At 35.8% G+C, this 27991-nt stretch overlaps 1 protein-coding gene across 1 annotated transcript in view; it reads right to left on the reverse strand.

Annotated features, from left to right (window-relative positions):
• The window catches only part of CNTNAP2 (contactin associated protein 2), a 1026949-nt gene that overhangs the window by 138807 nt on the left and 860151 nt on the right, over positions 1-27991 (reverse strand). Inside the window, exon 15 of the mRNA XM_058833182.1 lies at positions 23832-23959. Coding sequence (XP_058689165.1) covers positions 23832-23959 — 128 coding nt within the window. The remainder of the gene's footprint in view (positions 1-23831; positions 23960-27991) is intronic.

Raw genomic sequence — 27991 nt, forward strand, 5'->3', positions numbered from 1 at the left:
GCCCTCTGATCAGTATAAAATAGTACTATTGAGTCTAATCAGTGCAGGGTGGAACTCCTTATTGTCTGAAGTGATGTGCATGTAGTCCTGCTGCACAGTAACTAGGGCAGAGAGTTTCTGACAAATGTGTGATCATTTCTGCCTCGTTTGAATGAGACTATCAGATTTAGTTTCCTTGTGAAGAAAGTCTAAACTTTTACTGTTTCTAGCTCTTGGGATCTGATCATTAGTATTTTGACTGTGTAAAAAAAATCAGCTTCTGAAGTCACAGAAATATGTAGAAATTTTTGCTTCCCTCAACTGTCCCTCCCCACAAAAAGCCAAACACCAAATTGAAAAAAGAAAAAAAGAAGAAAAAGAAAATGGTTCAAGCTTTAATGATTGCATTATTTATTTTTTTTTTTAAACCATGAGATTCATACTCAGAAACTAGAAAGCAGTGAAAGGAACCTTAAAAAACCCAGAATCCCATGGAGTATTATAAACACCTGTAATTACAAAACAACAATGTACGAAATTGAATGCCAGATTAAAAGTGTTTATGCCATGTGTATATAGAAACAAATGTAGAGAGAACAGTTTCATTTAGCAGCTGTAGGTACTGCATTGCTTCATGACATCAGATCTCTGCCCTCTGGGAACTTTTAGAAGCTTTTCCTAAAGCTGATGCCTATTCCAAATGGAATTTAATACTTCCTATACACTGAAACTGTAATAAGGTACATTTGTACATGCTGTTGTGAAACTGTCACCAGCAAATACTGCACACAAAGAAGCTGTAAACCTCTAGCTAATATGCTGCTTAATGCCATGAAAACCAATTAGAATGTCATTATTACAGCTGCTGCTTCATCTACATGGGATAAATTAATAACTGGCATTAAATATATATTTCACAAATTTGGAAATAGCCCTACATGATTGCTTTGTGCAGAGTTCACAATTACCTTCAAAAATAATTGAAAAAGAAAACTCACAAAGGCTGTAGAAATCACTAAATTAACTTTTCCTATCTACTACCCAAAAGACTGTACAAATCCCCTTGTGTTTACCAAATCCCTTCAAAAGAATACCTGATAAAATGATAAAAATGTTAAATTAAATGCAACATAAGAAGTGATGAACTATGACTAGCCACTGCTTTAGTAGAACTAAACCTATGAAACAAACTTCCTACAGTTCCTGGTTATTATTTATTTACTCCTACTTATAATCATATAGTAAAAATAAAAGGAGAAATAATTTTTTGCAGTATTTCAGCAAAGATAAAGTAAATTTGATCAGATTCTGAGATGTGCCCTGTGATGGGCAGAACAGGTGTGGCAAACAGGGCTGAATATCCTCTCATGTGTCTTGAATACTGGATGAATAGATGGGTTTGTCCATGAAGTATCATAAATTATAGCAGCCCCCAAGGGCTGCTGCTCACATCTCCCCATGAAGCTCTTCCAAAGCTCCAGTCAAATCTTCATTTCTGCTGCTGCCAGGTTCATTTGCCAGCTTAAGAGGGAGCAGTGGGGAAACAATGCAGACTCCTGAAGTCTAATACTTCTAATTTTTCTGTCCTATGCCTTTCCCTCCAGTCATGGCCCAAAACTAAGACCCTATTATGACAAGAAAATTTTTATTTACTATATTGGGAAAAGTTTACAAGGTCACAGTTCTGAATGGAAGGGTAGGATTTACCCAAGCTAGTCCTGAAATGCAAATTTCATCCAGTTTTCCATTTCCCAAATACTCACGTAACTTTTTAGAGTAGTACTTATCAAAACTCCCTTGCATTCCACTTTACATGAACACTATGAAATGAAGAATGTTTTGAGATTATATACATAATTTTGTAATTTTCACTCTTGCTCTACTTCAACTGCATAATATTCACAGGCATTTACTCCCTGCAAGTGTTGCAGGTTTTGTGACTTACAAGTTGCATTAGAATATGATTTGGACTTGCCCCATTTGAATAATGTTTGAGAAAAAATTCAAAGTACTTCCCCATCTGCTCCTCTGAAAAATGACTTCATGAAATATCAGTATGGGGTTTATATTCTTAAGAATTTCAATATCAAATATATTCAGCTGAAGTACATAAGAGTAAAAAAAAGTGTGGGTTTCTTTCTCAAGAAACTAGCAATGGCTAGTCATAGTTCATCAGTCAGCTCAAATCCAAACTTGAGAAATAAAGGTATCTTTCCTCCTTTGCATTAAGGGAGTAAGGAAGAACATGGTAATTCAGCTGAAAGCTAACTGATGCATTTCCCCTGTTTTCCAATCATACTTTCATTGTCACTCTCATAAAAAATTTCACAAGATTTTAATTATTTGACACTGTAATTGCTTGCAATTTTTTCCATTCTTAGTGCTTTGCCAGGACACAAAAGCTTTGGTTCCTATGCAGCAAGCATTACACATGCTGGTGTGATGTAGAAATGAAAACTGCTACTGTTAGCAGTGGAAAGAAAAGAAAGAAGATGAAGATGGGGCCTCCCTACAGTGGGGAAGATTAGCAATGAAGATGGTTCAAGAAGGGAAAACATAATACTGAATAGCTCTAGAAAGCTACTTGTGTTCACACAGAGAAAAAACTGAAATCTAGAGCAAACATTTCAAGCTGTTGCCCTGGAAGATTAACCCCAAAATGATAAATTTTCATGGCAATGAGAAGTGGAAGGCATGTCAGTAGTGCAGTTTTAGCCTGAAACACATCCACATTTTCAAAAATGTTTTAGGGACAGAGTGGCTAGGGGCAGCTCTGAATATGCAACGTATGGGTTGATCAGTGGATCACAACTCTGCACTACTTATGTTGGTAAGGATATTGTAGACATCAGTGTAGGCTGTGCCACAAGAGAGAGATAATCTGTCTTTCCTTGTTATTTTTCTCAGTACAAAACAACCCTTCAAATATTGTAGAGAGCAAAATACTTGGTTATAAAATTAAAAGTAGATTGTGAATATGCTGAATGGCCATCAGTTTGTAGGGCTATGAAGTGTATTTTTATTCTAAATCACTTTATTGTAAAACTTAACTTTAAATTTAATTTATGGTATTACTAGATATGCAATTTTAAATGTCCTTTAGAATAAGCAGAAAAGCTATAGCTGTCAAAATATATGACTCTGTAATGTCTTGCCAAAAAAGCCTGGAGTTGCATACAGAACTAAATGATACGCTTCATGTAGTAAATTTGAGCCCCATTAAAATAACTGAGCACTTTGCAGTAGTGTGATCTGAAGCTGTCATCCTGAGAAGAGTCCAGCAAACGAAAGTCAGCTCACAGTTTGGGAGGAAATGGGGTCTTCTATCAGAAATTTTTTGCTACTAAAGCTGTGGAATTGGTATTTATTTGGATTTGGCATTGTGATAGTTATATCAGCAGTTACCAAATTATTTAGAACAGCATTAGAAGGTGCAGTTTGAGTTGTTGCCTTTAAAGTAAGCTTTAATATTAAGGGCTTGGTCCACTGCAATCATCAAGGTTTCAGGAAAAAAGTTATCCTCACATAAACATTAATTAAGCCTAATTAATCCTGAATAAGGATGAACCCAGCACACAGTTTGTGCTTTGATCAATTACATCTAAAACTCTTCTAGTACTTTTTAAAGGAAGGGTGCTAGTTCATACATCTAAGAGAAATGTTGTAAGGAAGGAGCTTGTGTTCTGTCTACTGCTCTTTCCCTCCTGTAATTTTCTAACTAATTTTGTGGCTGTTACAGCTGAGAGTTATACCACTGAGAGGCTTCTCAAACCAGGTTTGGATACAATATAGACTTTCTTCCTCTCCTGTTACCTGTTCTTCTCAGATGTAAATGAAGTCAGAATTTATTGGGTTTGCAGATAAGATCTTCTAGATGTTCCCTAAAAAATCAACTAAGTGCAACATGTTTCAAATTCACTAATTTTACAAGTAATGAGAACTCAGTGTCACATTTTATGGGAATCAGATATTTAAACCAGAGATACATAAAGTGTTTTTTAGACTTTGTCTGTGCTCTATTCTCTCTTTCTGAATAGTAACTGATTATTTTTTGCACAAAACCACACTGCATGAATATATCAGTGGTATATTTCTAAGAGTTTGTTTAAGTAATCTTTGACTTTTGTGTCTAATTTGTATTAAAGGGCAATTCTTGACTCTGGAAATCATGACAAATCATGAAGAAAGATGCAAAATATTATTATTACCCCAAATAAGCCCACTATACAAATACTTACAAATGTGTTTGTGATTCCAACATCAGAATTCTCCCTCAGGGGAAAAATAAGGCATGGAAAGATGGGTTGAACACAGCCTCAAAGTATCACTGATAGCACTGAGATGGATGGATAGAAAACCATTTTTTTTCAAGTGTACCAAGACCTGAACTCACTTTTCTTCATTTTCCTTAGGGAATACCATTTTCTAATTTTGTTTGCAGTATTATGTAGAAACACTTTCTTTTGATATAGTGGCTTTTATTTTGAACTCCCCACTGGACAGTCTTTATATGCTCTCCTCACATCTGACAACCAGCAAGGTTTCATGGACTTTTAGTTCTGTCTCTCAAAATTATAATCAAGCTATACTCTGGTGGAATGAGAATTGAGCAGTGGGGACGTTTGAAGAAATGATAAGCCCTGCTGTCTCCAGCTGTCCCAAACCAATCTGTTTCTTCTCTGCATGTCTGAGCCTGCAAGAAATATATCACTTCCTACCTATGAAGTTGTTTGCAATATGTTAAATGTGTTCCAAATCATACTTGATGTTCATAAACTCACATGAACAACTTAGAGTAATTTCCCAAATCATTTTTTCCCAGAGCCTTTGATGAGGAAGGTGCTGCTATTTTCTTTCATTATGGGAATGATAAACTTTCACAAATTGAAATTAAAATTAGAGTTTGTGGTCATTCTTTGCTATGTATGGCTTTAAATTATGATGACAAGAACATCAAATTGTTTATTGCTGATGGTGGTAGTTGAGCATATGTGCAAAAGAAATAACATTTAAACATGTTAATAGCTTTAATAGCATCAAGCTTCACAATCTGTGTTTTGATCTATTGAGATTAAAATTGTATTCCAGGTTCCAATTTTAAATTTAATTATCTGATTATGCCTATTTTATTATTAACATGAGCAAAATAAAGTGCAAATCACCCAGAGCTCGATATCTAGGAGGTTTTGATTCAACCGGTTCAAGTGACAATTCACTACTTAATCCAAAGATTTTGGTGAGGAGCTCTGGGGGCAAAATATATAAGAGCTGTCTGAACACTGTGAAGAGAAGCCCCTTGTAATTCCTGTAATTCCTTAGCCAGGACATACACTTAAAAAGATCCCAGAATCTCTAAATCATCAGTCATCAGCACTCACCCAAGAAAACATTGCATTTCTACTTTATGAAAAGGAGTATTCATTCATGTCTTATTATTCTTACACTGCTTCTATTTTCTGCTCTCAATTTTTATAATCATGACATGTATTCCACAGTGTCAGTGGCCAAGAACTTCTCCTCTATTGCACAGTCGTGCCTTGGCTATTTTAGCAGTGAGGTCTTAAAGACGAAAGGAAAAGAGGAAAGAAACTTCCACACCATCTGAGTACAAAAGAAAGGAACAGAAAAGAATAAATAAACTTAACTGCAACTATATGATGACACATATTTATACAGTTCAGAGTTCTCCCTTTGAAATGGCTTCAAACAAACTTCCTCTCCAAAATCCTGCAGGATCCAAGGAAACAGCCTCCCCTTCAATTGCAGACTCAGTGGGTTATATCATGATACCACATGCTGCCACACAAAGATCCAACATGACCCACTGAATAGCGAAACCTAGGCATATATGCATACATTGTCTTCAGTGGAAAATAGATACACTTATAGCACGTCTTCCTAGACCTGGCCTTGTTTTCACACCACACTTGCAGTGATGAGGCAACTGAGGGAGCTACAGACTATATCAGAATATAATATTTTGTTCAGCATAATCATAATTGACCAAGGCATCTATTTGTTCTACTTAGAATGTAATGAGTGTAGCACTGCCACACTCTCCCAAGGGAGGTCAACTTTCTACTCGTTGAAGTGAACAGTTAAATGTTGTCTTATGTTGTTTCAAAGTACAAATCTTTTAAACTACATTAATAAAAGGTGGGTTTTCCTTTGCCTGGGAGAAATGCAGCTGCCTGTACTGAAGTTGAATTGAAAAAGAAAATTAGCTTTGTCAGCAGGAACAGCAGGGAAAGGTAACATGATACTTAATTTAGATCAAATATTCATAGAGACAGTACAAATTAAATTGTTCATTTAAACTATTGCTCTGTTTCTGATGGGTCACTAAAAATTGAAGCAGAGAGATTGATTTATTTTCTTTTTCCAAATTAAAATATTGGTGAGCATTGTGAGCTAGCTCATGTCACAGAAATAATATGAACTGAATATATAACTTCCTTTGGAGCTATATAAAATATATTCTCCCTTTGCAGGGATTTTACTTTCACATCTATTAAGAGTATAATTAAATGAGCCAAAGAAAAGTTATTGGCACACATGACAAGGACTCTACTTCTATTATTTATATGGTACTGGTACTTTACTGAAAAAATAATTAGAATAATATTATTACTATCACTTCACTAAATCATGCTATTCTATTTTAGATTATGACATTTAAGCATTTGCTTAATGTTGAAAATGGCCATTAATTGCTCTGTGGTACTGGTTCTAATATCATTACCTTTGAAGTGTTTGATCTGGGCAGACCTCTCCTGTAAGAATTTAGTTGTAAAAGTTAAGAAGATTATGTCACACTGAAGTTCCATCCACCTTTCTTCTGCCCAAGATAATTGTGAATGTCTGGGGAAGAGTACTATGCCAGGAGAACCAGATATTAATACTGTCAATATTTTCTGAACACTCACAAGTCTGTACCTCAAACTCTCTGATACAGAAGTGTCAATATATTTAATATATCTGAGTATTATTTTCTTCCTTGAATTTGCCAGTCCCTTTATGAATGATGCAAAATTTGTAGGGTCCTGTAACAAGGACTTCCCATGCAAAGTTACATTATTTTGCAAAGAAATTTTTACAGTTAACTTTCTAAGGGGACCGAAAATTAAATGATGTTTTCAGAAGGAGCAATGTTCATCTGTTGTAAAGCTAAAACTTGGGCAATTTCAACCTACCTTCCAAAATTTCCCTAGCAACTTCATGAAACTCATTTGGGTTAAAATTTTTCATATGCTGCTGAGCACGGTATCCTACAGCACCGTAACTCAGCAGCAAGTAAACTTGTTTGTGTTTAAAAAAATATCTTCAGAATACCTTGGGATCAAAAGTACAACTCAGAAATATAAAACTACAGCTATTATACTGCTAACACTCTGGAAATCTCATGGGATGCATTATGGTGAATATACTGTACATTCCTTTCTTAAAATTCATATTGAACTTGAGACTCTGGTATGTTTCAGGGAGCTTTTGTGTGGGGAAAAAATAAAAATACTTGTTAATCTACACTTGGCACAATGGATAATGAAGTTCATATACTACCCTGGAAACACTTTCAGAGGAAAAGAGCACTGCTTTTAGCATTTAATTTTTTTCCCCATTGAAACAAAATCTGAACATTTACATTCTTCATTTTTTTTTCCATGTATTCCCCAATCCCCCAAAAAAGCAAAGTATAATCATGACAACGAATGATTTTAATTTCCACTCAAAATTTGAATTCAAAAAAACTTTTAGAATACATTTGTATTTAAGATATATTGTTGAGCATCATCAGTTGAAGAAAGGAATTTTGATTCCTAGAGTTCTGTGCACAGCAGGGCTGATAGAGCTGTCTCCAGACAGCTCATCTCTGATCCTTGATGAACTGAAAGTCAATTTGATGAGGAAATAGTATGGCGAGACTTTGTCTTTCCTGTTGAAAACAGGAGAGTTCTAAAGGCAACTCCTCACCTTCTGGGCATGGCAAAGAGCCAGACAAGCTCTGGCACACTCATATGTGTGTGCTTTTGAACCACATGAAGCTGTTCCCTCTGCCCTCACTCTGCTCTCCATCAGTGCATTAGTATCTCTGAGAGATACTAATTCTAGGAGAAGGAGATAGGAACATAAATTCAGAGTATAGAAAATATAAACTCCCAACAAACAAAACCAAACAAGAACAGCAAAAATAACAAAACCCCACAAAAACAACTCCAAGAGGCCAAAGAAGTTACATTGGGGGTGAAAAAAAATCAACAAATATAAAAATATAAAAAATATATATTATATTTTAAAAGAACATATCCTTCTTTTAAGGCCTAGGATCCTTCCATGCTATGCTTGTAAAGTGTCTTTTTTCTTGCATTCTCTGTTTCAAAGGTATGAGTATTTTCTATGGTGAATATTTTGACTGTGGACTCTGACAACAGGGATTCAGCTGAGCCTGAGGCGAGTGTGTTAACCCTTTAGTATTGCACATGCAAAATTCTGGCTCAGTCAAATATCCATAAATGTTGACTTTTTAATGACAGCTACATTGTTTTCTCGGTGTATATTATTTTAAGTACTTTAAAAAAAATTGCAAAGCAGTACTCCAGGAATTACTAATTCATCAGGCGTTACAGCTGGCAGCAGCTCTTGATGCTACAGTGTCCATTTGATTTGAACCAAGTAGCCTTGTGGCACAGGATTTCTTCAAACCATTTTTGGAAGAGGAGGAGACCTAAAATACTATAAATGTAAGCAAGGCAAAATGCATTTAACTGATTTTTAAAAATATGACAAGAGCTGCATGGAAATACCAGGTACTTTTTTCCAAGATTTATTTTTCTTTTCTTTTTTTTTTTTTTTCTGGAGTGTATCTTTTATATAAATTGTAGATGCAGCCGCAGGAAGCAATATAATGCAGTTAACGCCACAAAAACATCTCAGCCATTATATATTACAATATCAAGTCTAGATTTACACCTGGTAGTCTCAATCTGTCTAGACAGGGTTTGAAATAACTTCTACTTAAACTTATCCAGATGAGTTAAATGCTGAATATTTGGGCGACATATGTCTATCTTTCATAAATGCAGAGGTAGAAGGAGTAATACAGTGCCTATTTACAGGCAGTAGAGAATAAAACAGGATTTTGTTTCCATTCGCTGTTCAATATTATCAAATGAAACAAACTAAGCTGGGACACACAAGCAGGCAAGAGCACATATGATCAATTGTCAAGTTATTTATATTGCTCTTTCTGGAAATGTGATGGATTTCCTCCATTTTATGGAACCAAACAAAGCCTAGGCTACCAGCTCATGATCCAGGGCAGTGTGGGATAAATGCCTTGGGTAAAAGGACTAGACTAGGTCCAAGTGCCAAACAGAATAACAGAGTATCTTGTTTTTTTATAGTCGCCTGCAGCCATGGAGATTGTGAAGTTCACTGCAGAAGGCTTCCAGCAGCTACAAGGACAGTAGCTACAGGGGATTCAGTGGTACCTCTAAGCCAATTATTATTGGTTATTAGTGCAGCCAGCTGTCTGAACTTCTATTCTCTGGATCCCTCCATCTCTCTGCCCCCTATAAATTTCAAAAGGGCCTTAACACTCCAAGGAAAATTAAAAGTATGAACACTTGTGTATATAGAAATACAGACTTAGGTAGGCTAAATTTTATGACTGACTCTGCTTCTCCCTGACCCCATATGTGAAAATCAAGAACAATCAAGCTGTATTTGCTACACAAGCCACACATCTTCTGATAGAACACTGGATGTCATAGAAGTGTTTAGCAATCTATGCCAACAATGGCTAGGATGGTAAGATTTATTATCACACTGATGCATTCAAAACTGTACGATCAGTTTTCAGTTTGGTGATAAGCATTGGCAAACTTAACTTGAGTTTAATATTGTTTTTCATCCAGTAAATAGCTATTTGAGTTCCCCTAGGAGTTCTTCTCGATCTGTATTTTCAAAGCTCATATGTCTTTTGGCTTCCTTCATGTCATGAAAAGTGTTTTCTCTGCTCATTTACAGACTGCTGTGCAAAAAGCAGCCTCTGGAAATGGCTGGTGTGCGTCATATCGTAGTCTACAAATCTGATCAAAAAAGACAACATAAAGCCTTTTACCAGCTACAGGCAGCCCTGCCATTTGCATGTGCTCCTTGCAGAAACAATCTGATCCTCTTCAAATGGTGGGGTTAAATGTCTGCATTGCTACTTGATGTTAATGGGCAGATATTTCCTATCACCTCGTTGGTTACCCTGTCTGGGCACTCCCTGGCACCAGTATGTGAAATATCAGGAGTGCTGCACAGCTGAGTGCCCACAGAGGGATCACTTGGCTGGAGGCACAGAAGTGCTGAGAAAGGGAAGGAGCTGCAGGAAGAAAAAGTAATTCAAAGCCTCTTGTTCAGAGGGTCAAGCAGGTCTGTGCTCCTGTTCAGGGAATGCACGATGGACTAGGCAAGTGTTGGCCTGCTTTTACTGTGTGAGGGCTGCAGGCAGCACAGACCCTTGTGGTAGAAGGCTGAGAGCTGCAAAAACAACATTGCAGGGGCTCCATTTGCTGATCCTGCTGCCTGCTTCCCACCTTTAAGGATAGTCTGCACTTAGAAGATTTAGGAGAGCTCTTACTGTTCAATTTGCTTCAGTATATGTGATAATTTAGTTTCCCATCAAATATAACAGGGAATACACATATTTGTGCTAGCTATTTCTACCCACAATAATGTGTGTTTATTCATTACCCACTCAGCTATCTGTCTTTAATTAGTTCCTCAGCTGAATACTTCAAGCTGTGCTGTGCATGTCTGGAATGTTTTTTGTTTTACTAATGAATTTAATTTCCTTGATCATAGCTCAGTCACTATGAACTACTGACTCTTCATCTGTAAATAAGAGGGAGGAGATGTGGAGGGTCTCTGGCTTGCTTTTCGTGATAAGTGATGATGTTTACTTGCCAAAGTCTCTTCAAGGGTGTGAGTACAACTAGGAAAGAGGGGAAGAGTAACAAGGTGAAGAGAGAAATATATAGCAAAACCCACCACTTCTCCAAAGATCACTGGGAAAAGGTCAAGTCTAATAATTCTTCCTATGATGCATATTTAATACAGTCTGCAGAATTCAGAATCCCTGAAGCCCAGAAAAATAAAATTTGCAGGTGCACTTTAGAAACGTTCGAATATTATTCAAGAATAATTTTGATTTGTACACACTGAAATCACAAAGGAAAAGAAATTGTGTGGAAAATCATGGAATAATTTCCTTATTTTCATGCATGGTACTGCATAGAATAAGGCTGATATAAATTGAGTTTGATAGTCTTACATGTCACATTTTCTTTCAACATCAAATGTATTTTTTAGAGGCAGAAAATCTTGTTTTGTCCTGGTAAGTCCCTACCCATATATGAAATTTCCTATTGGTTAAGGATCTTGGTTTAGGGTTTTGCTCATGCATTTTAGATGTGAGTGGAGAATACTTAATTACTTATGCTAGTAGTTACCTAGGGATTTTTGAGTGCAATTCCAATAGACTTGATGGAGATAGGCAATGCAGCTCCTGAGTTATATCCTTGGGTCTCTGGTTTGTTGGGATGTCCACCAGCTTCTATGCCACTGAAGATCAGGAAGGAACTGAGGCAATTTTTTGTGCCATTTATATTCCCTTCCTCAGAACATGACAGATTTTTGATAGCTAGGCAGACACAAACAAATCATACTGGTCTCTCAGCTGCTTATCTGTGATGTTAGCATCAGCTAAAGATATGTGTGGAAAGGCATCATCCAGGTGTTGGCTGAGCTACTGCATCAGTACTAGTTATCTATTAGCAGGATTGTCCCGTAAAACCCTGGAGAAAGAAAGGCCTGACTTACAGATCTTGAGCCATTAAAACAGTCAGCCTGTGGTCTCTGCCCTTTTCCTGGTTAACAAGGAAATGTTTAACAGGCATGTGAGAACTGAAGCATGTGGAGTGAGGAGAGTCTGAGGGGACTGGGCTTGCTTATCCCCCATCCTCATTTCTGAAAATATTTTTATTACAATATGAGATAAATTTATAAATTAAGGGCTAAAAAGATAAAGAACTATGATAATGGAAGTCTATATATTTTTGTTATTTAGAGATTCCAACAGTTCATGGATTCAAGTAAAAAAAAATAAACAAAACACCTTTCTTTTCGGGTTGCCATGGGAAATTGTTATTGAACTGATAACAATGACACACATCTTGAAATTACAGCTTCAGATGTTGGTTTGCTGTTTTCTCAAAAAAAAAATGCCTATTGCTTTATGCATCTTAATTTTATTTGCTTGTATCTTGCTCTACACTACTACAGATTTTCTGAGGTTGGGATAGCTGCAATGAACTGTATGATAATAACATTTTTATTTAATGACTGGCTGTCCTTACGGGATCCCAAAATTGCCTAGTGATATTATGGAGAACAATCAGATTAGCCACCTGAAATACAGTGTGTGCATAGAGAATAGGGAAAAGCTCTCTCTACATGGTGATATAGAGAGACAGCTTCAGGATAAGGAGGAGTAAAATATCAGTTAATCACATTGCAATTTAAGCAGGACTGAGGATTCTTCAGGAATGTTTGCTTTTATTTTACAGAAGTAAAATCTCTAAAATCTCTGTCTCAGCATAGGGAGTTATTTTGTATTTATAGAAAGGAAAGAAGGAGTGCCTCTCCCATGCTAGTTTTCTAGCAAGACCTTGTCATTTTTAGAAAACACTGAAGCTTTTGAGAGTTTTGAAGGAAATTAAAAGTTTCTTGAAACTTTTAATGAAATGTAACTACACTGAGCCAATTGGTTTGAAAATTTTGCTCTGATTTAGACATTTTAAGCAGGAATTTAGTTCAAAACTTCATTTATGAAATATAGTTAAACAGTGATGAAAAAGACTATTTTGTAAAATGTTGAAAGTCAAAGTCACAATGAAGTCCTTCCACTGATCTCATCAATTGAGAGCTTGATAACCAACATGTTCTGTTTCAAACGACTTTTTATATTTTTAGAGTTTACATGGCATGAATTTTGGAGAATTTGCTCTTCTTTTGGGATAGGAAATTAAAATATTTTCTGGAATAGCCCCTTTTCTACATTTTTGGGAACACCTTAACTTTCCTGGAAGATATCCTGCCAGCTGTGGATGAAATTTACTTCTGCCTCAATCTGAAATACACAAGAGCAGCACATAACAATAAATTCTTTTAAATTTAACCTTGTCATATCTAATCTAAAAGAAATGATAATGGGAGTTACTTGAACACAGATGCATGAAATATGTTCTGTGTGTAATAATTGATTTACACTTATTTAGTTCCTCAGTTTTCAAAAGCAGATCTATTTGGAGTGACAAGGCAAAAGTTTTCTATCAGCAGGAGTTCATGAAACCAAAGATAAATAAGAAAATATAGATACAGTGGGCATGCTGGAAATTGATTAGCTAAAGAAAAGGCTGAAAAAGCCCTTTTGAAACCTTAAAATACTACTGTCTCTCTTTCCATAACTGCTTCTTTGAAAGCTGTTCTCATGAAAAATACTGCTCTTCTGAATTAGACCAAATCAGATGTGGAGATGATTCTTCACAAATGAGAGTTGAAATACAGGCATATAAAAATGTTAAAATTTGCTGCTTAATATTGTAAAGTTGAAAACTTCATGATTCTGCGAGCTTAGCTAATATTTTCAAAGGACAGATTACTGTAAGCTTGCAACAGGAAATGGATAGAACTGCTCTGAATTGCTTTAATGACGAAAAGATACTATTTTGTAAGGTACTGGATTTTCCCCTCATCTCCTTTTAATTCCATCTGAGCAGATTCAAAATTAAAGCCTTGACTAAAATTATCAGCCTTTTCAAGTTTCTTCTTTTACTTTGAAGAACCAAGTTGGCACCTCACAAAAGGTAAGTTTTAAACACAGAAGAGAGGAAGAATGAAGAGGAATTGCAAACATTCCTCTGGAACCTGCTCTGTAAATATCTAGTTTATGGCACTTCACAGGTTGCATCGTTAATTTGGAACCCAGCATATTCAAACTCAGAAATTTACCAGTGGAAGCTCTCCATAGGATTATCATTGGAAAAGGGAGTAAGTAGGCAATACTGCATATTTCTCTTACAGTTTTCTAGCCCTTTTTCTCCCACATTCGCAAGTTTTCCGTAGAAGACAAAGGTCAGAAAAAAACCGTTAAAAAATAGATCAGAGAAAAGAAATAGGATGTTAATTTTTAATATACATATTCCACTTCTCTTAAACTATTACTATATTCCCTTTTAACAGTTCAGACTTCTAATCACTTGACAAAAATGCACGACTTTGCAACCCTGTGTTAATAGGTAGCTCCTTTGAGAACTGCATCATAGCTCTACATGAAAATCTAGAATGACCTGCTTCACTGAGAGAGAAGGATCAAGTAATATTCCTTCAAAAATTTTGGAAAGCCTGTGTATAATGATATATATACCCATATAATAGGACTTGATTATGGGAAGGTGTTGAACTGAAGCTGTCAAAATTCAGTCCTACAGTTAAAGGATAGGGAGAGTAGCCTGTGGGATGAGAAATCTTTACGAATAGCAGCTGTGATTGTGGAATACATCCCTGACCTTCCTTTTTAGCCTATCATTGGATAGAAAAGGTTCAGCTATTGTGAATGCTTGTATTTAGACATAATTAGAGTTAGCTTGGCTCCCTAGCACGGAGATCAGTGGTGCAAGTTTAACAAGCACCAAAGGTCTCCAACTTCTTCTTATTAGTTTTTCCATCTTGGTGACTGAACATTTTAAATATTACTGAGATACTTTATGTTGTGTGTCAGATATTGGGTGCTCTGAGGTTATAAATGGCTATTCTCCATCCTGCTGCCAATCACTTATCTATGTCTAAATGAGACTGAATTTGCATAACTTACACATAGGGATGAACGACACTGACCTCACTCTACATCACCTTCAATCATTCTCTGCCTTTTTCTGTTCTTTTTGCTCTTTAAATGTCAGTCAGTGCTGCAGGAATGTGCAGGCCAAAAGTATTAAAGTGAGAAAGACTTCAACCTAAAAAATAAATATAGATAATTCCCTCCCTATTATACCTCATTTCTAAGAAAACTCAGGCTTATGGGGTGAAATTTAAAGGTGGCTGTAAATTTGTACATGTAATAGACAGGATTCCAGCAACTTCTGAATCCCCAGTTTAGTCACAGGTTCTCCTAATTCCTTATGGTTATTACTGACATCTCCTTCTCATCACTTTTCAATACACTGTGGGAATTCTCTCATCATCTCATTCTTAGATTTTGTTTGTATCCTTCACATTTGCTTTTCTTATTTTGCTACAGGTAAGAGGTAAGATAGTAATATGCATTGCAATCACAGAGATGGTAAAATGTTTGAAATTATAATTAAAGCATAACTTCAAGAGGATTTGAGTTTAATATGAACTGCTACAGTATGTCATCTATCAGACTAACGATGCTTGCTTAGATTCCCTAGGAATCTAGAGACAATACTTTACATGAAATGCTTCAGATATTTCTTTTTTGCATTAAAGAAGATAAAATTAACGGCAGTATAATCATAATGATGATGAGGTTTTGAATAAAATTAGCTCTTAATTGCATTTGAATTCTGTATCTCTAAAACATTAAGCTCCTAACTCCGCTTTGGAACTTCACCATTTTTTTCTTTTATGATCAGTTGGAGAATTGAACATGGGCATCGATTGCCATATGTTTTCATTACTTCAGGAAATATGTAAAAAAAGCAAAATTTATTAGTTCATTGATATTTGAATGAACTGCCTTCTGTAGTTTATACCAAGAAACACATTTTGATAGAATTGAATGCATATGAGAATTAAAAGTATTTGATAAAATGCAGGTCAATTCCTATTGTAAAAGTCTGCTGTCAGATTTACATTTCATAATAAATCGAGGAAGGGTGGAGATGTAAATTGTGGAGTTGTGTTATTCTTTGTACCTACATTCACATGTACACACATTCATATGTGTGAAACAGGTGTGACTTTCTTTTTCAAAGGCAGTAGAGGATGCACAGAAAAAGTAACTAAAGGAAGGTAAACAGTAAAGATTAACAGTTTGAAATGCATTTCCCATCAAAACAGATACTCAGAGCATACTGCCTTCATGACCTTAAGGAAAAGTCTCCAGCAATGTAAATTGCATTCATAATGAAAATGCACAGTGAGTGACAGTGTAATCTATAATACTTTCATACACTACCAGGTACTAGGAAAAAGTGTCATAAATCTCACTCTTTTGAACAAAGAACCCAGCCTATACGGGATCTTTGCAAAGCTGGAAAAGGATTTTAAAAAAAGGTCTCAAACTGCATCAAGAGCCATTGTTTGTGGTTAAAATGACCTCTCCTAAGTATATTCTAATGGGAAGAAATCCACCTTTTTCCTTTTTACCTTGGGTTACTGATGTGCATGTGGAACAAACTGTATGGGACATTGCTTTTCTCAGTATGCCAAAATTAAATTTGATTCTACTATTACTTTATTTTCCTGCACTATTTGAAGGCATCCTGTTGCTTTAGTCAGGCTAAAAAGACATGACCACTAGGAAAACAGTTAAACTGTACTTCTTCCTGCTCTGTGAGGTAAGTAGCTTTCATGAATAGGATTTGTTTTCAGAAAGGAAACAGAACAAAACCTGACAGTGAGTGGGATGCAACAGAGAATATTCATATATAACCTATGAGTCAATATATTTCTATGTTAAAACTGTGTCATTTTACAAGCACTTATTCCATGGATACACATGTATTCCAAGTTTGAACTAAAAGAGAATTTTATGGCCATGAAATAAACCTTAGTAAAGGTCGTGTACTGTAGAATCACTGAGAGCTTATAAAGCACTAATGTCACCAATTCCCTGTGGGTTTTGAGATGATATAAAAAAAAGAAGCAAAACAGAGTTTTATGCGAAAAGAGCACTCACAGTATCTAACAGTCCTATGGAGACTAATTTGTTCCAAATATCTAGGCAAAAATGTCTCCTGCTGTACAAATGCGAAAGAGTAGGAGAAAAGTGTCTAGAATTATTAGCTAGGTTTAAGTAGTATCACAAAGAAAGAAAATATTTTTTTTGGAACTTACATAATTCCAACCATACATGTTCAAATGCTATTCACACTGCCTTACACTCCCCACCACCTAAACTCAAAGACGATTCTAGCTGATTTGCAATTTCAAAGACATTAAGTCTTCTCGTTTTGGTACTGTCCACCATGGATCATCTAAGGTAGAGCCTATCTTGCTGAAAAACTTACACAACAGGAAGTTCTAAATTAAAGTCAAAAGTTTTTTGTGTACAACATCAGAGAATCACTTTTGAATGTAATTACAGTGCTTCTGAGAACTGGTTCCAATTAAAAAGGATGACAAAGCTACCAGCCAGAGTGCCAGCACTTGGAGCACTTTGCTGCTTAGGAAGGATATGAGAACATATGTAAGAAAAGGACATACTTTATCCCAAATCCACTTTTTAAATTTCCTGGTGTGTTTCAACATGGCAGAGAAATGCCTGAAATTCATGTGAACAATGGAGATTTTCCATCTCCTATTTTCAAGACGGGCAAAGTTTTATTTACATGGCCAGAAACAGCCTGTACTTTTATGAGGTAACTAGCCACAGTCTAAGCTTTCCTGGGAGGTGAGAAAATGAAGAGTTCTCTAAGAAACATTAAGACTCCACAGGAGGGCATTTAAGCACTGCTTCCTAGAGAAAATATTTCTGCATGAAGATGAAAATAAATTCTAGTTAAACTTCACAATAAATTTAATTATGCATTATGAAACAGGGCTAAAGGTGAAGGGAAAGTGAAAGTCTTAAGAATGAGAAATGACAATATTTAAATTGGATGTTAAACAACTGCAAAAGAATGTTTTTTTTTTTTACTTAAAAAGTTGCAGAAAAGTGACCTAGTGGGTCATTTTTTTCTCTTGGGTCTCTGGGGAAAGCAATTGCATATGAAGGATAACCACAGCAGTTTGATTAACTAAAGCATAGATCCCTACCTGAATCTGAAGACTGTTGTTTTGTCACCCTCAGTATAATCCACTGAAAAAATCAAATGAGTCTGAAATAGTACTTCTGGCAACACTTGGTTGGCAGGTTGCTTTTATTGAAGAAAAAGTAAAAAGGACACTTTTCTTTCTCTGTTTTGCTGGTAGCACTGGAACAACTGTGATAAGCAGTGAGCATAATGCCTTGATGTTCTTTGGATGAATCTGTGTTTCCCCTTGAGTTGCACAATTTACAATCCAGTGCAGCACATAAAGACATGCTGTGGTAATAGATGTGGAAATACAGCTGACAAATTTTCATGTGTACTGAAGGCACCTTTATGTACTGGTGAAAAAAAAATTTAAACTCTAAGATGGATCAAGTTTTGATCTGTATTTCCCCTACTGAACATACCACAATTTATTTGAAAATCACAAGATAAAAATAATAGTATAAATATGTATGTAGATATATCTAGCAATACAAGCACAAAAAAAATAAAAAAAGGGAAATGTAGAAAATTGAGGGATTTTCACTGGTTTTCTAACCTTAGTAGCAGAGAGAAATTAACAACTCAAAAGGGAATTTCCTAAATTTCAGACAGGGATTCCCATCACATAAGCCTCCAGCAGAATCATTGCTTCAGGAGTTTCAAAAGAAAAAAAGTTGTATTTTATTGAAAGCACTCTGGTGGCTTGGTTTTGTTTTTTGGTAGGGGGTATCATAGAGGGTACCACTGATGTTAATTTTCACTTGATGCAGTGTTTTCACTTCCATTAACCTGTAAGACAAGTCACTATATAACAGGAATGTTTTGTAAGACAGAGTAGGAGTAAATTGCTTCTCTTTCTAGTAGAGGACTCAATTCCAGTTGAATCTTTCAATAATTCAATTACATTGGGTTATTTTTTTTGTTTTTTTTTTCCCCCCCAGGATATCTCCAGTTTACCTATGCACGGTACTCATGTTTGTAACAGTAACAACACTGCAGATCTGTTTGAGTTGACACACTGCATTATCCTGCTAGAGAATTGACCTTGGATGTAGGTTTAATGTGTAACTGGAAACTGCACTGTAAGGCTATGCTATTTTTTTCCCTGAAATTCAGGTGGTACCCTTGAAAAACAAGTTCAGGTTGTTGAAAGAGTACTCAATTTGCAATGTAATGAAAATGGATTTAGCATGCACATGAAACAGTTAATTTATTTTCATTACAAGTGACAGATCTGAGTCACCAACCTGCACATGTGATGCATAAGAAGTACTTAAGGAATACAAACCCACTCCTTACCAAGGATACCAGGCTCTAAGCAGTGACCCTGGAAGTGGCTTTCTGGTTTAGATAACTACATAGTGGTTTCAGTACAAACCCAGAGTCACAAAAAAAATGTGCATGCCCATACCACTGTCTGAATAAATAAGCCAACTCTGCTGGAACATTCTAAAAAGGGTAAAACCAGAAGTTATATTTGTAATTGAAAGAAACAACGCATCAGTAATGAAAGGAGCAATAATGAGCTATAATCAAAATCACTGAAAAAAGGAACTCCAAGGGTACTTCCCCTGAGAACACACATGCACAGTCATATGTACATGTGCTCAAGCAAAATCAATGCACTGATGGAAGAACTGAGTTTTGATTTGTTCCTGAGCTTCAGTTATCTGTGAAGGGGACATTTTTTGTCTGTCTTTGCGGGTTCTGCAAGCACACTGCTGATACTAGTCTTCACAAAAACTTAGCTTAGGAAGAACCACAGTCAATGCAGCTGCTTCCTCCTCCACATTTTGAAGATTACAGATAATAGAAGTAATATACAAGAAAATGATTCATGGCTCAGAAATCAAAGTCTTACTGGGAGGATAAAAACTGTACAGCAGAGGAGATGGAAAAAACATAAATCTGAGCTGTGTTAAAAACATCTCCCCTTTAAATTCTGTCTTTGCTATAGAGGAAATGGGACAAAAGGAAAACAGACTCAAGGAGAAAAGCAAATCTAGAGCAGAATAGTCAGTCTATTCCCCTCTGGGCTTATAAAGAGCAAACTGAAATAAAAATCTTTGGAAGTCCTTGGGAAAAGGATACTCTTAGCAGGTGGCAAATATAGAAGCTTTGTGAAAACCGGTATTTTCCTAAGGGGAATGAAAAAAGTTTTTCAGAAGGTGCCAGAAGCCACAAAAGTAATTTTGATTCAATATGATTATTGACAAAAATCTCTGTAGCAATAGCCCCACTATGGCAAGCTAAGTTCTTCAGTCTGGCTTCAAAAGAAATTACCAGATCTGCTTTAGAAGCCTTGATCTACCACCTCAGGCTGAGCTTAGACACAAAAAACCCCTCAACACACTTGTGTTCTTCTCCAAAGGGAGAAGGCTCAAGGTGCCCTTTTGCATTACAGTAAAATAGCGTAAAGAGATGGACAAGCTTTTTCTTTTACTGGTTGGCCAAGGTTAAATGCAGGGCAGCTGAGGAGTCCAGGTCCTATTGCATAAGTATTAGAAAAACTGTAATAGGTCTGTAAAGGGATTTTAATCAGTGTCTCAAAGTTAACTGAAGAATAAAAATTAATAATTTGTCATTCTATGGTGCCCTTTTTCTATATCCTGCACAGAATCAGGAAATCTTGTCAGGGAAGACAAGAGTATTTCCCTCATTCAGATGTTACTGCAGAGACTAAGGACTGATTTTCTTTGTTTATACTTTAAATTCCAGTTCTCCTAAGAGGATATTGAGAATGTGCTGACAAACTGTCACTGTCATGCTGTACGTACAACACTCATACAGTTGTGGCCGGGAAGGACAGCTTTGCTTTAAGTCTGTGTACAGTCGACACTTGCTGAAAACCCTTGCTTGATCTTTGAATTGTTGCAGCATGAGTGTCAAAAAGTGTCAAAAAATCCCACCAAATTCATCTCCTCTTTGTGCAACTGTTCTCCGTGAAATTGGGTAACTTTGCTTCCCTGCTAGACCACCACTTAGAAAAATCATTAGATGTTAAGAAAACATTCCTTAACACTAAAATAGCAAATAGGAAAGAGACATCCTGGGTATTTAATCCAAGGTTCAAAATAGGCCCCAACCAGATTTATGGGATTTTTGCCACAGCGACTGAATGAGTCTTCATCATTCTGATAGAAGATGGCAGTTTAAGCAGATTTTTAGAGGGGTAATAAAGGCCCTTTTTGCTGACCACTTTTCAGAATGCAAGTAGTGTTTTGTGCAGTTAAATATGAAGAATATTTCTGGAACACAAAGATGTGTAATCATGCATAAACCAGTTTTCTGATCTTTATCTCCAACAGTAGCCACTATTCAAGAACAGTCTTAATCAAGTAATAAATCAGGCAAAAAGAAAAAAATGAAATTGTCATTTGTGGGACCAAAATAAAACCTATATTTCTGAAAGAAGAATATCGTTATTTTTGTAACAGGAAAGCACTTATGATTCTTCAATCTTTCTTGGTTTGTGTCAAAACAAATTGCACTGAGATGGATGATTTTCAGATTTACTTTGGTCAGTCAATAATGTAGGAACAGTTAATTTTTGTGGCCTCTGATGATTAATGGATTCTTGAGAATTTGATGAGCATGGGAAGAAGAGAATTGAATGAAATGATAAATATCTTTGCTTTTTTAGTCATCTTTGCCCTCAGATATTAAGGCTTGAGCTGTCTCTTTTTAAGGACTGCAAAGGCCATCAGCTCTGTGTGAGTTGGCCTGGGTGACATGTCACTGTCACCAGATCTTACACAGAATTAGCTATGAAGTGTGTGGCAAATTATACTGTAATTCTGGTGGGAAAATATGACTTCATGTGCTGCAAAATATCCCTGGACTATGGGTTAATATATCACATGGTATGGACAACCCTCAGGGCAAGTCAAGTTGTAATGGTATTGACTGCAAACACAATGAGAAATTCTCCTAAATAGGTAAATTTTTATTTGACTGGTTACTTTTTCTACCATCCTTGCAAGCAAAACAAAAATCTTCACTTCTTAGACAGTCTTCATGACTATAACTGAATTTCATTTACACACGCAACTGAATTTAACTGAATGCATGAACTGTTCTGTGATGTCACTCGACATCTTTAGTACTAATAATGTTGGTTTTGATGCATGTAATACACCAAAAAAAACCACCACCAACCAACAAAAAGCCAAAAAACAATTGGCTTGTGGTTTGTTGTTGTTTTTAATCCTTTTCCAGAAATTTAGTACTTAGGATCTTTCTTCAAATTTGGAACAAAAGCACAGTTTAAAATTTTGACATTTTCTCTGGATCGGAAACCTTGTTTTCCACAAGGTGAAACAGCAGCTTTGTATACATTGAAGAAAGAATACAAAGAGGAATGCTTAGTAAATGTCCTGGGAGTATAAAACAGGAGCTTTGCAAAGGTTTGGGGGTTTATATTACCTCCTGTGATAACATATCTGTGATACCAGATTTCTGACAATAATATATGGTCATGGAAAAAAAATCAAATTTATTCATAGGCAAAGTTTTTTAAAAACTACAAATCATATCTGTAAAGTTCATTTTCAAAGGAAAAAATTAAATTAATCAATATGGTAGGAATACACCCCTTCAGTTTCCCAAAAGGCTGTGTCACTCAGTCACACTAATAAAGGCTATTGCCTGCTCAGATGAGGTTTCATTTATATTAATATTTAGAAATGGCTCACACTTTAGAGACTGACATTTCTGTAAGCACTCAGATTCAGGATATGAGGAATATGGGTGCAAGAAAAATGTTTGTTCTTTTGTGTCATCAGTTGTAAGAGCCCATAATAAAAAAGTTTATCAAACATAGCTGAGATACAAATAAACACAGACTCACCTGTGACTGGTCAAACACCATATTAACAAGCAACAAATATATGATGTGAATATTTCTGCATCACCTCAGTCTTACAGGCTGAGTTATAGTACTCTTTACTATAGATAGATTTTGTATTATGTATAGATCATACAAATATTAGTTGTTTTATATTAAATCAGACAACCTTTCCTTACTGCACCTATTATAAAAGAACTGCCTTAGAACACAGGGGAAAAATAAAATGTGTTTGTCAGTTGCACAGAGTTTGAATTTTTGAAGTGTGATTTAGAAGGGCCTTAAACAGTTGCTCTGCCTTTGGTAGTGAATTTCACCTCCTGAAATATAAAACAGACTGAATCAGGACTACAATTTTCCTCAGTGCATTCTAATTTTGAGTGTGTGTGCAGTGGAAATTTAAACATGATACCGATTTACTCTATCACTAGATGATCAAATTGGAGGATGTACACCTCTTATCATCACTCGGTCTGAAAACCAGAGACTGCAACAATAAACTCCCAGTGCTTTACATGGAAACATCTAGTCCTGGTACAGCTAGCATCTGATCAAATCTTGTCAAATTTATACACCTACAACCAGAGATTAGTGATGAGTTTTGCCATCGTGGTACCATTTATATCCTATAAGCATAGTAATGATAATGACACTGACAAGAGCACCCAACAGAAGCACAGATGTTGAGAGATATTAATATGCAATCCCAATTACTGCTCATCTACATAAACTTCGTTGAATAATCCAAGTTGCTACATTTGCCATAAAATGAAGAAGTATATCGGTATTTTAAATGAAAAGGTAAGCCATTATATGTATATTTTCATAGACAAAATTTCTCAAATCCCATCATGCTTTCATAGCAGAAGGTCTTTTGAGCAGACAGCCATAAGTTCCCAGGGGTGTCTCCAAAATTAGCCCTTTCCAACTGAGTTTCTACTCAGGAGTATGAGGAAGTAAACCAGAGAACTTACTATCTCCTTGGCAGCGCACAGGACCCACGGATACCTTGGCTTCAGACCCAGGCCTGTCAAGGTCTCCAACCACCACCTGGCTGACTGGTAGGTGCTCTTTGTACGACAACATCCCACTGTCTTTCCTCCTGAATTACAGAGACACAAAAAGAAAGCAATTGTGAAGCATATGAAATTATTTTCCTTGACCTAAGCACCAAAAGAATAGGTGTACAACAATTGCATGCAGCTCAAACCCCATTTTAGCTAGCAAGACCACAAAAATTCAATTTATAGTCATGTCTTAGAGCTCCTCATTCCAACTGCAAGTGTTTTTTTATGCTTAGACCAAATCACTGTGCACAGTTACAATATTTTTCCTTTATTATTTCAAGAGATGAACCCAACTGGCATTGAGTGTTCTTTCTTCCAAATTGAAAATGAAATAAGCAATATTTAATGAGGTACTTTATCTCTCAGCTGGTTTGCCTCTGTGGGTTGTTTTTTTAGGTTTTTATATTTTTGGTTGGTTTGTATTTTTTTGTTTTGTTTTGTTTTGTTTGTGTTTGTATTTTTTAATATAAACACATATATAATATAATATATTATATATAATAGTTATAAATAATTATTTATAAATAATGTGTTTAATATAAACACATATATAATAGGCTAAATTATCACACAGGAAAAAATGCCCTACATATAGTATTAAGATTATAATTTTGGACAGAGAAGAAACAAAAAAATACTTCTTTTTCTCTCTCTTCTCCCCTGCCCCTCTTTCTTTTTAGCTCTATCCTGCCATGTAATTGGGTATCTAAAGCAAAGAACTTTTTGATCTAAAATATCTATTCCTTTGTTCAAAAATAACACAGGATAAAGGATTAATTCAGTATCTAGAAAAGTTAACAAAACCACACAATATGACTATAGCTGAGAACTTGTAATGATTTCAGGAAAATGAAAGTCTTTTTCATCTCTAACTTGGATGACTCCAAGGTTGGACTCATTATATTGCTAATAACTGGGCAGCGCAGCAGGGATCTGTGATAGTGTTCAGACCTGTGGTAATGTTCAGAGTCTTTCAATAGCACAGTACAGTTTTCCTGTAGTTTTCCTTATTTGGTCCATCTGAAGAGATGGAAAGCAAAACATTTTTTTTAAAAGAAGCACAACTGAATTAGTTAAGAGAATAACCATCATAGTTTCAAACAACAGTTCACTGGAACTAGTGTCTGTTTTCTGTCAGGAAGAGAGTAATAAGAGATTTAAATACTAGAAATTTTCAAATAGCAGGTGACTGTTTTACTTAATGTGTGTGTTCTTCCCCTTCAGAGAACTTGCTCCTTTGTGTTATGTGACTCTGAGTTGCTGAGGTCATTAACCCTCTTTGGCTGGAGCTACACCAGTTGCTCTCTTGGTGAGGTTGCTACATTGGACATTAGAAAAAGAGGAAAGTGGAGAGCAGGAACCCTGGCAGGCTGCTCCTGCACGTTGTGCTGGCTTGTAGCACACTGCTTTTCATCCCCAGATAAACCATGCCCTTTACAAAGGCATCCTTTTCATCAATTTGGAGACAAGCAGTATAAGAAAAGAAAGATTAAAGGATGTTCCATTTAAGAAACAAAAAAGTGAATAACAAAGACAAGTATGTGGACCTAATCTTCATCACTGGTAAAGACTGCATCCATGGGATCCACTCCCTTCTAATAGAGGATAAATGTAGGTCATCACTTTACTCTTTCTGAGGTTTTCCTCTGAGACTTTCTCTGCTGATTTTTACTCTTTCAAAGAATATTTTAAAGTTGGACATATCTATTTAAAATAAAGAATTCTTTGAAGAGAGGTAAAAAGAAAACTATTGGCATTTCTCTTTTTTCTTTTTTTTCCTTTCTCACAAAACCAGCTAATATTTCAGCTCCAAATAAGGATGTTAAAGGGCGGCAGTTTTCCTGTCACCAATAGCTTTCACCTTCTCTGAAGGAAATAAAAAGGAGCAGTAAAAATTTTCTCCCTCTTTACTGATAATTTTTTTCTCATTTTAATATTTTATTTATGCACTTAGTGATATGGTCACTTTAAAGCCGTTGCCATGACAATAAATGCTAAATGTTAGAGTTCTTTTCAGAAAAAGCCTTATTTTCTGGTCATCACTTACTTGTGTCATCATTCAGCAAATGCATTTTCCTGTGCACTATTGAGGACTAGGAGTGCTGAACTAAGAGCTGAGAGAGGTGAGTTGCCTCAGAACCTGGGTAGTTCTTTCATGTTTAACAAAAGTGGGATAATGATGATTTTTTTGGCCCACACATGTGCCAATAAGACAGACTCAGAGACCGACTGGCTCAGTTATGCATTACTAACGTGCTTGTATTTCCTCTGGACATACTAATCAGTGCTGACAAAATCAAAAAAGTTTTAAACTAAGGACTGAGTATTATGCCTTTGTACAACACACTTAGAAATAATCATAGCTAGAACACTCAATTCCTGCAAGTGGTAATGCTTCTGACGGTATTTAAAGACTTTGCACATTAATAGGGTGGAGAAAGTCTCTGAAGTTTTTCCTCGCCAAAGAAAATCCCCTCAAGAGAATAAAGATTGAATTCAGAGAGTGTCATATTCCTATTAATAGCCAAATGGGAGATGAATGAATCTGATCAAATCCTGTAATTATTACCAGGAGATATTGATGAAATCTCAGCGTAATTTTCTACTCCTAATTTCTTCTCCTATATATAACAGTCTGCAAAGTGCTTCAGGGTGCCTTTGAATGAAAGTAGCAGATATTAGTGTGAGATTTATCGTTGTTTTGATTGCGATCATCTACTTACTCTTTATAAGCATTCAGTGGTATGTAAAAAAAATGCATTATATATGTATCAGCAAATGACATATTCAAAATAATGATAAGATTCTGTATCATTATTAATTTGTTTATATAATGATTTAATACAACCAGACTACTGATACTGGAGTAATTTATTTGCTCCCATTTTGTTAGACTTCACTTAATTATCAGCCCAGCCATACAAAGTGAAATGAGTAAAGGATGTACTACGGGTAGGAATGGACTTGGTTTTAAAAGATATGGTTTAGTGACTTGAGGAACTGAAGTTATTTTGGTAAGATAAATAAAACACCTACTGGATTGAAAATGTAGTGTTAAGCACATATAATTTAGTGATTAGCAGTGGTTTGAAGAATTCAAACTCCGAAGTATGACAATTTCAAAGGTATACAATTTTCCTCCTCTCACAAGACCCAGGTTTTTATTATGTGAGCACCACTGTATAAATCCCTGCATTTCTATGATCTGTCTGAGGGAGGTATAAAGCAGTTTAGTCCAGTTAGGATCTGGGAACCAATGCCTGTGAAAACATTGTGAAGGGCACAGATATACTGAATACTGGTACTTTCTCTCATCCAAAAATATCTGGCAAGAATTTTATTTATAGTAAAACTGCTAAGAAGAATGAATATTATAGACAATTTAATGAACAATACAGCTTTGGCAGCAAATGTAATAATCTACAAGTAAATTACTTGGAAATAAGCAAGATCTAATTAACGCAATTAAAAACAGGGCAAACAGAAACTAGGATTAAAGCAAAAGCAACCCTTGAAAGGTTTTGATAAAATTTAGCTAACTTTTTAATAGACATAATATGCAGCACAAAAGCCATGCTTTTAGATTCACCCTATATCCAGGGCTCTGTCTTTTGGAATTATAAACTGCAAACCATATACTCTATGACAAAAGTTTTTATTTCCACTGGATTTTGCTGTTCTCAGGGATTCTTATAGCTCTTTTCTCCCTTTCCCACGTGTCTTCCCACCTCAGATGCCCTTATATGTTAAGTTTGAGCTAATGACTCACCCTTGATTTGTCTGACAATGGGTATTACGGAAAATTTCTCATTACTGTATAGGGTCATAAAAAATGACAGAAGATCATAACTCAGTTTAGGTTTTTTCAATACTCTGGCATTGGACAGGATAAGATCCTAGGAAATATGTGGTTCCTAAAAGCAAAAGAAGGAGGAACTCTTACAGTTAAGACTGATCTTAAGACAATTAAACTTCTCTAGCGTGCATAAAATGTTTTTAATTTTGAGAGCACTCACCTCATGAACGTCTAAACAATTTGATGAAAGATCATCTAATCCCAGCATCCA

This window comes from Poecile atricapillus, chromosome 2, assembly GCF_030490865.1.
Source record: "Poecile atricapillus isolate bPoeAtr1 chromosome 2, bPoeAtr1.hap1, whole genome shotgun sequence".
NCBI lineage: Eukaryota > Metazoa > Chordata > Aves > Passeriformes > Paridae > Poecile > Poecile atricapillus.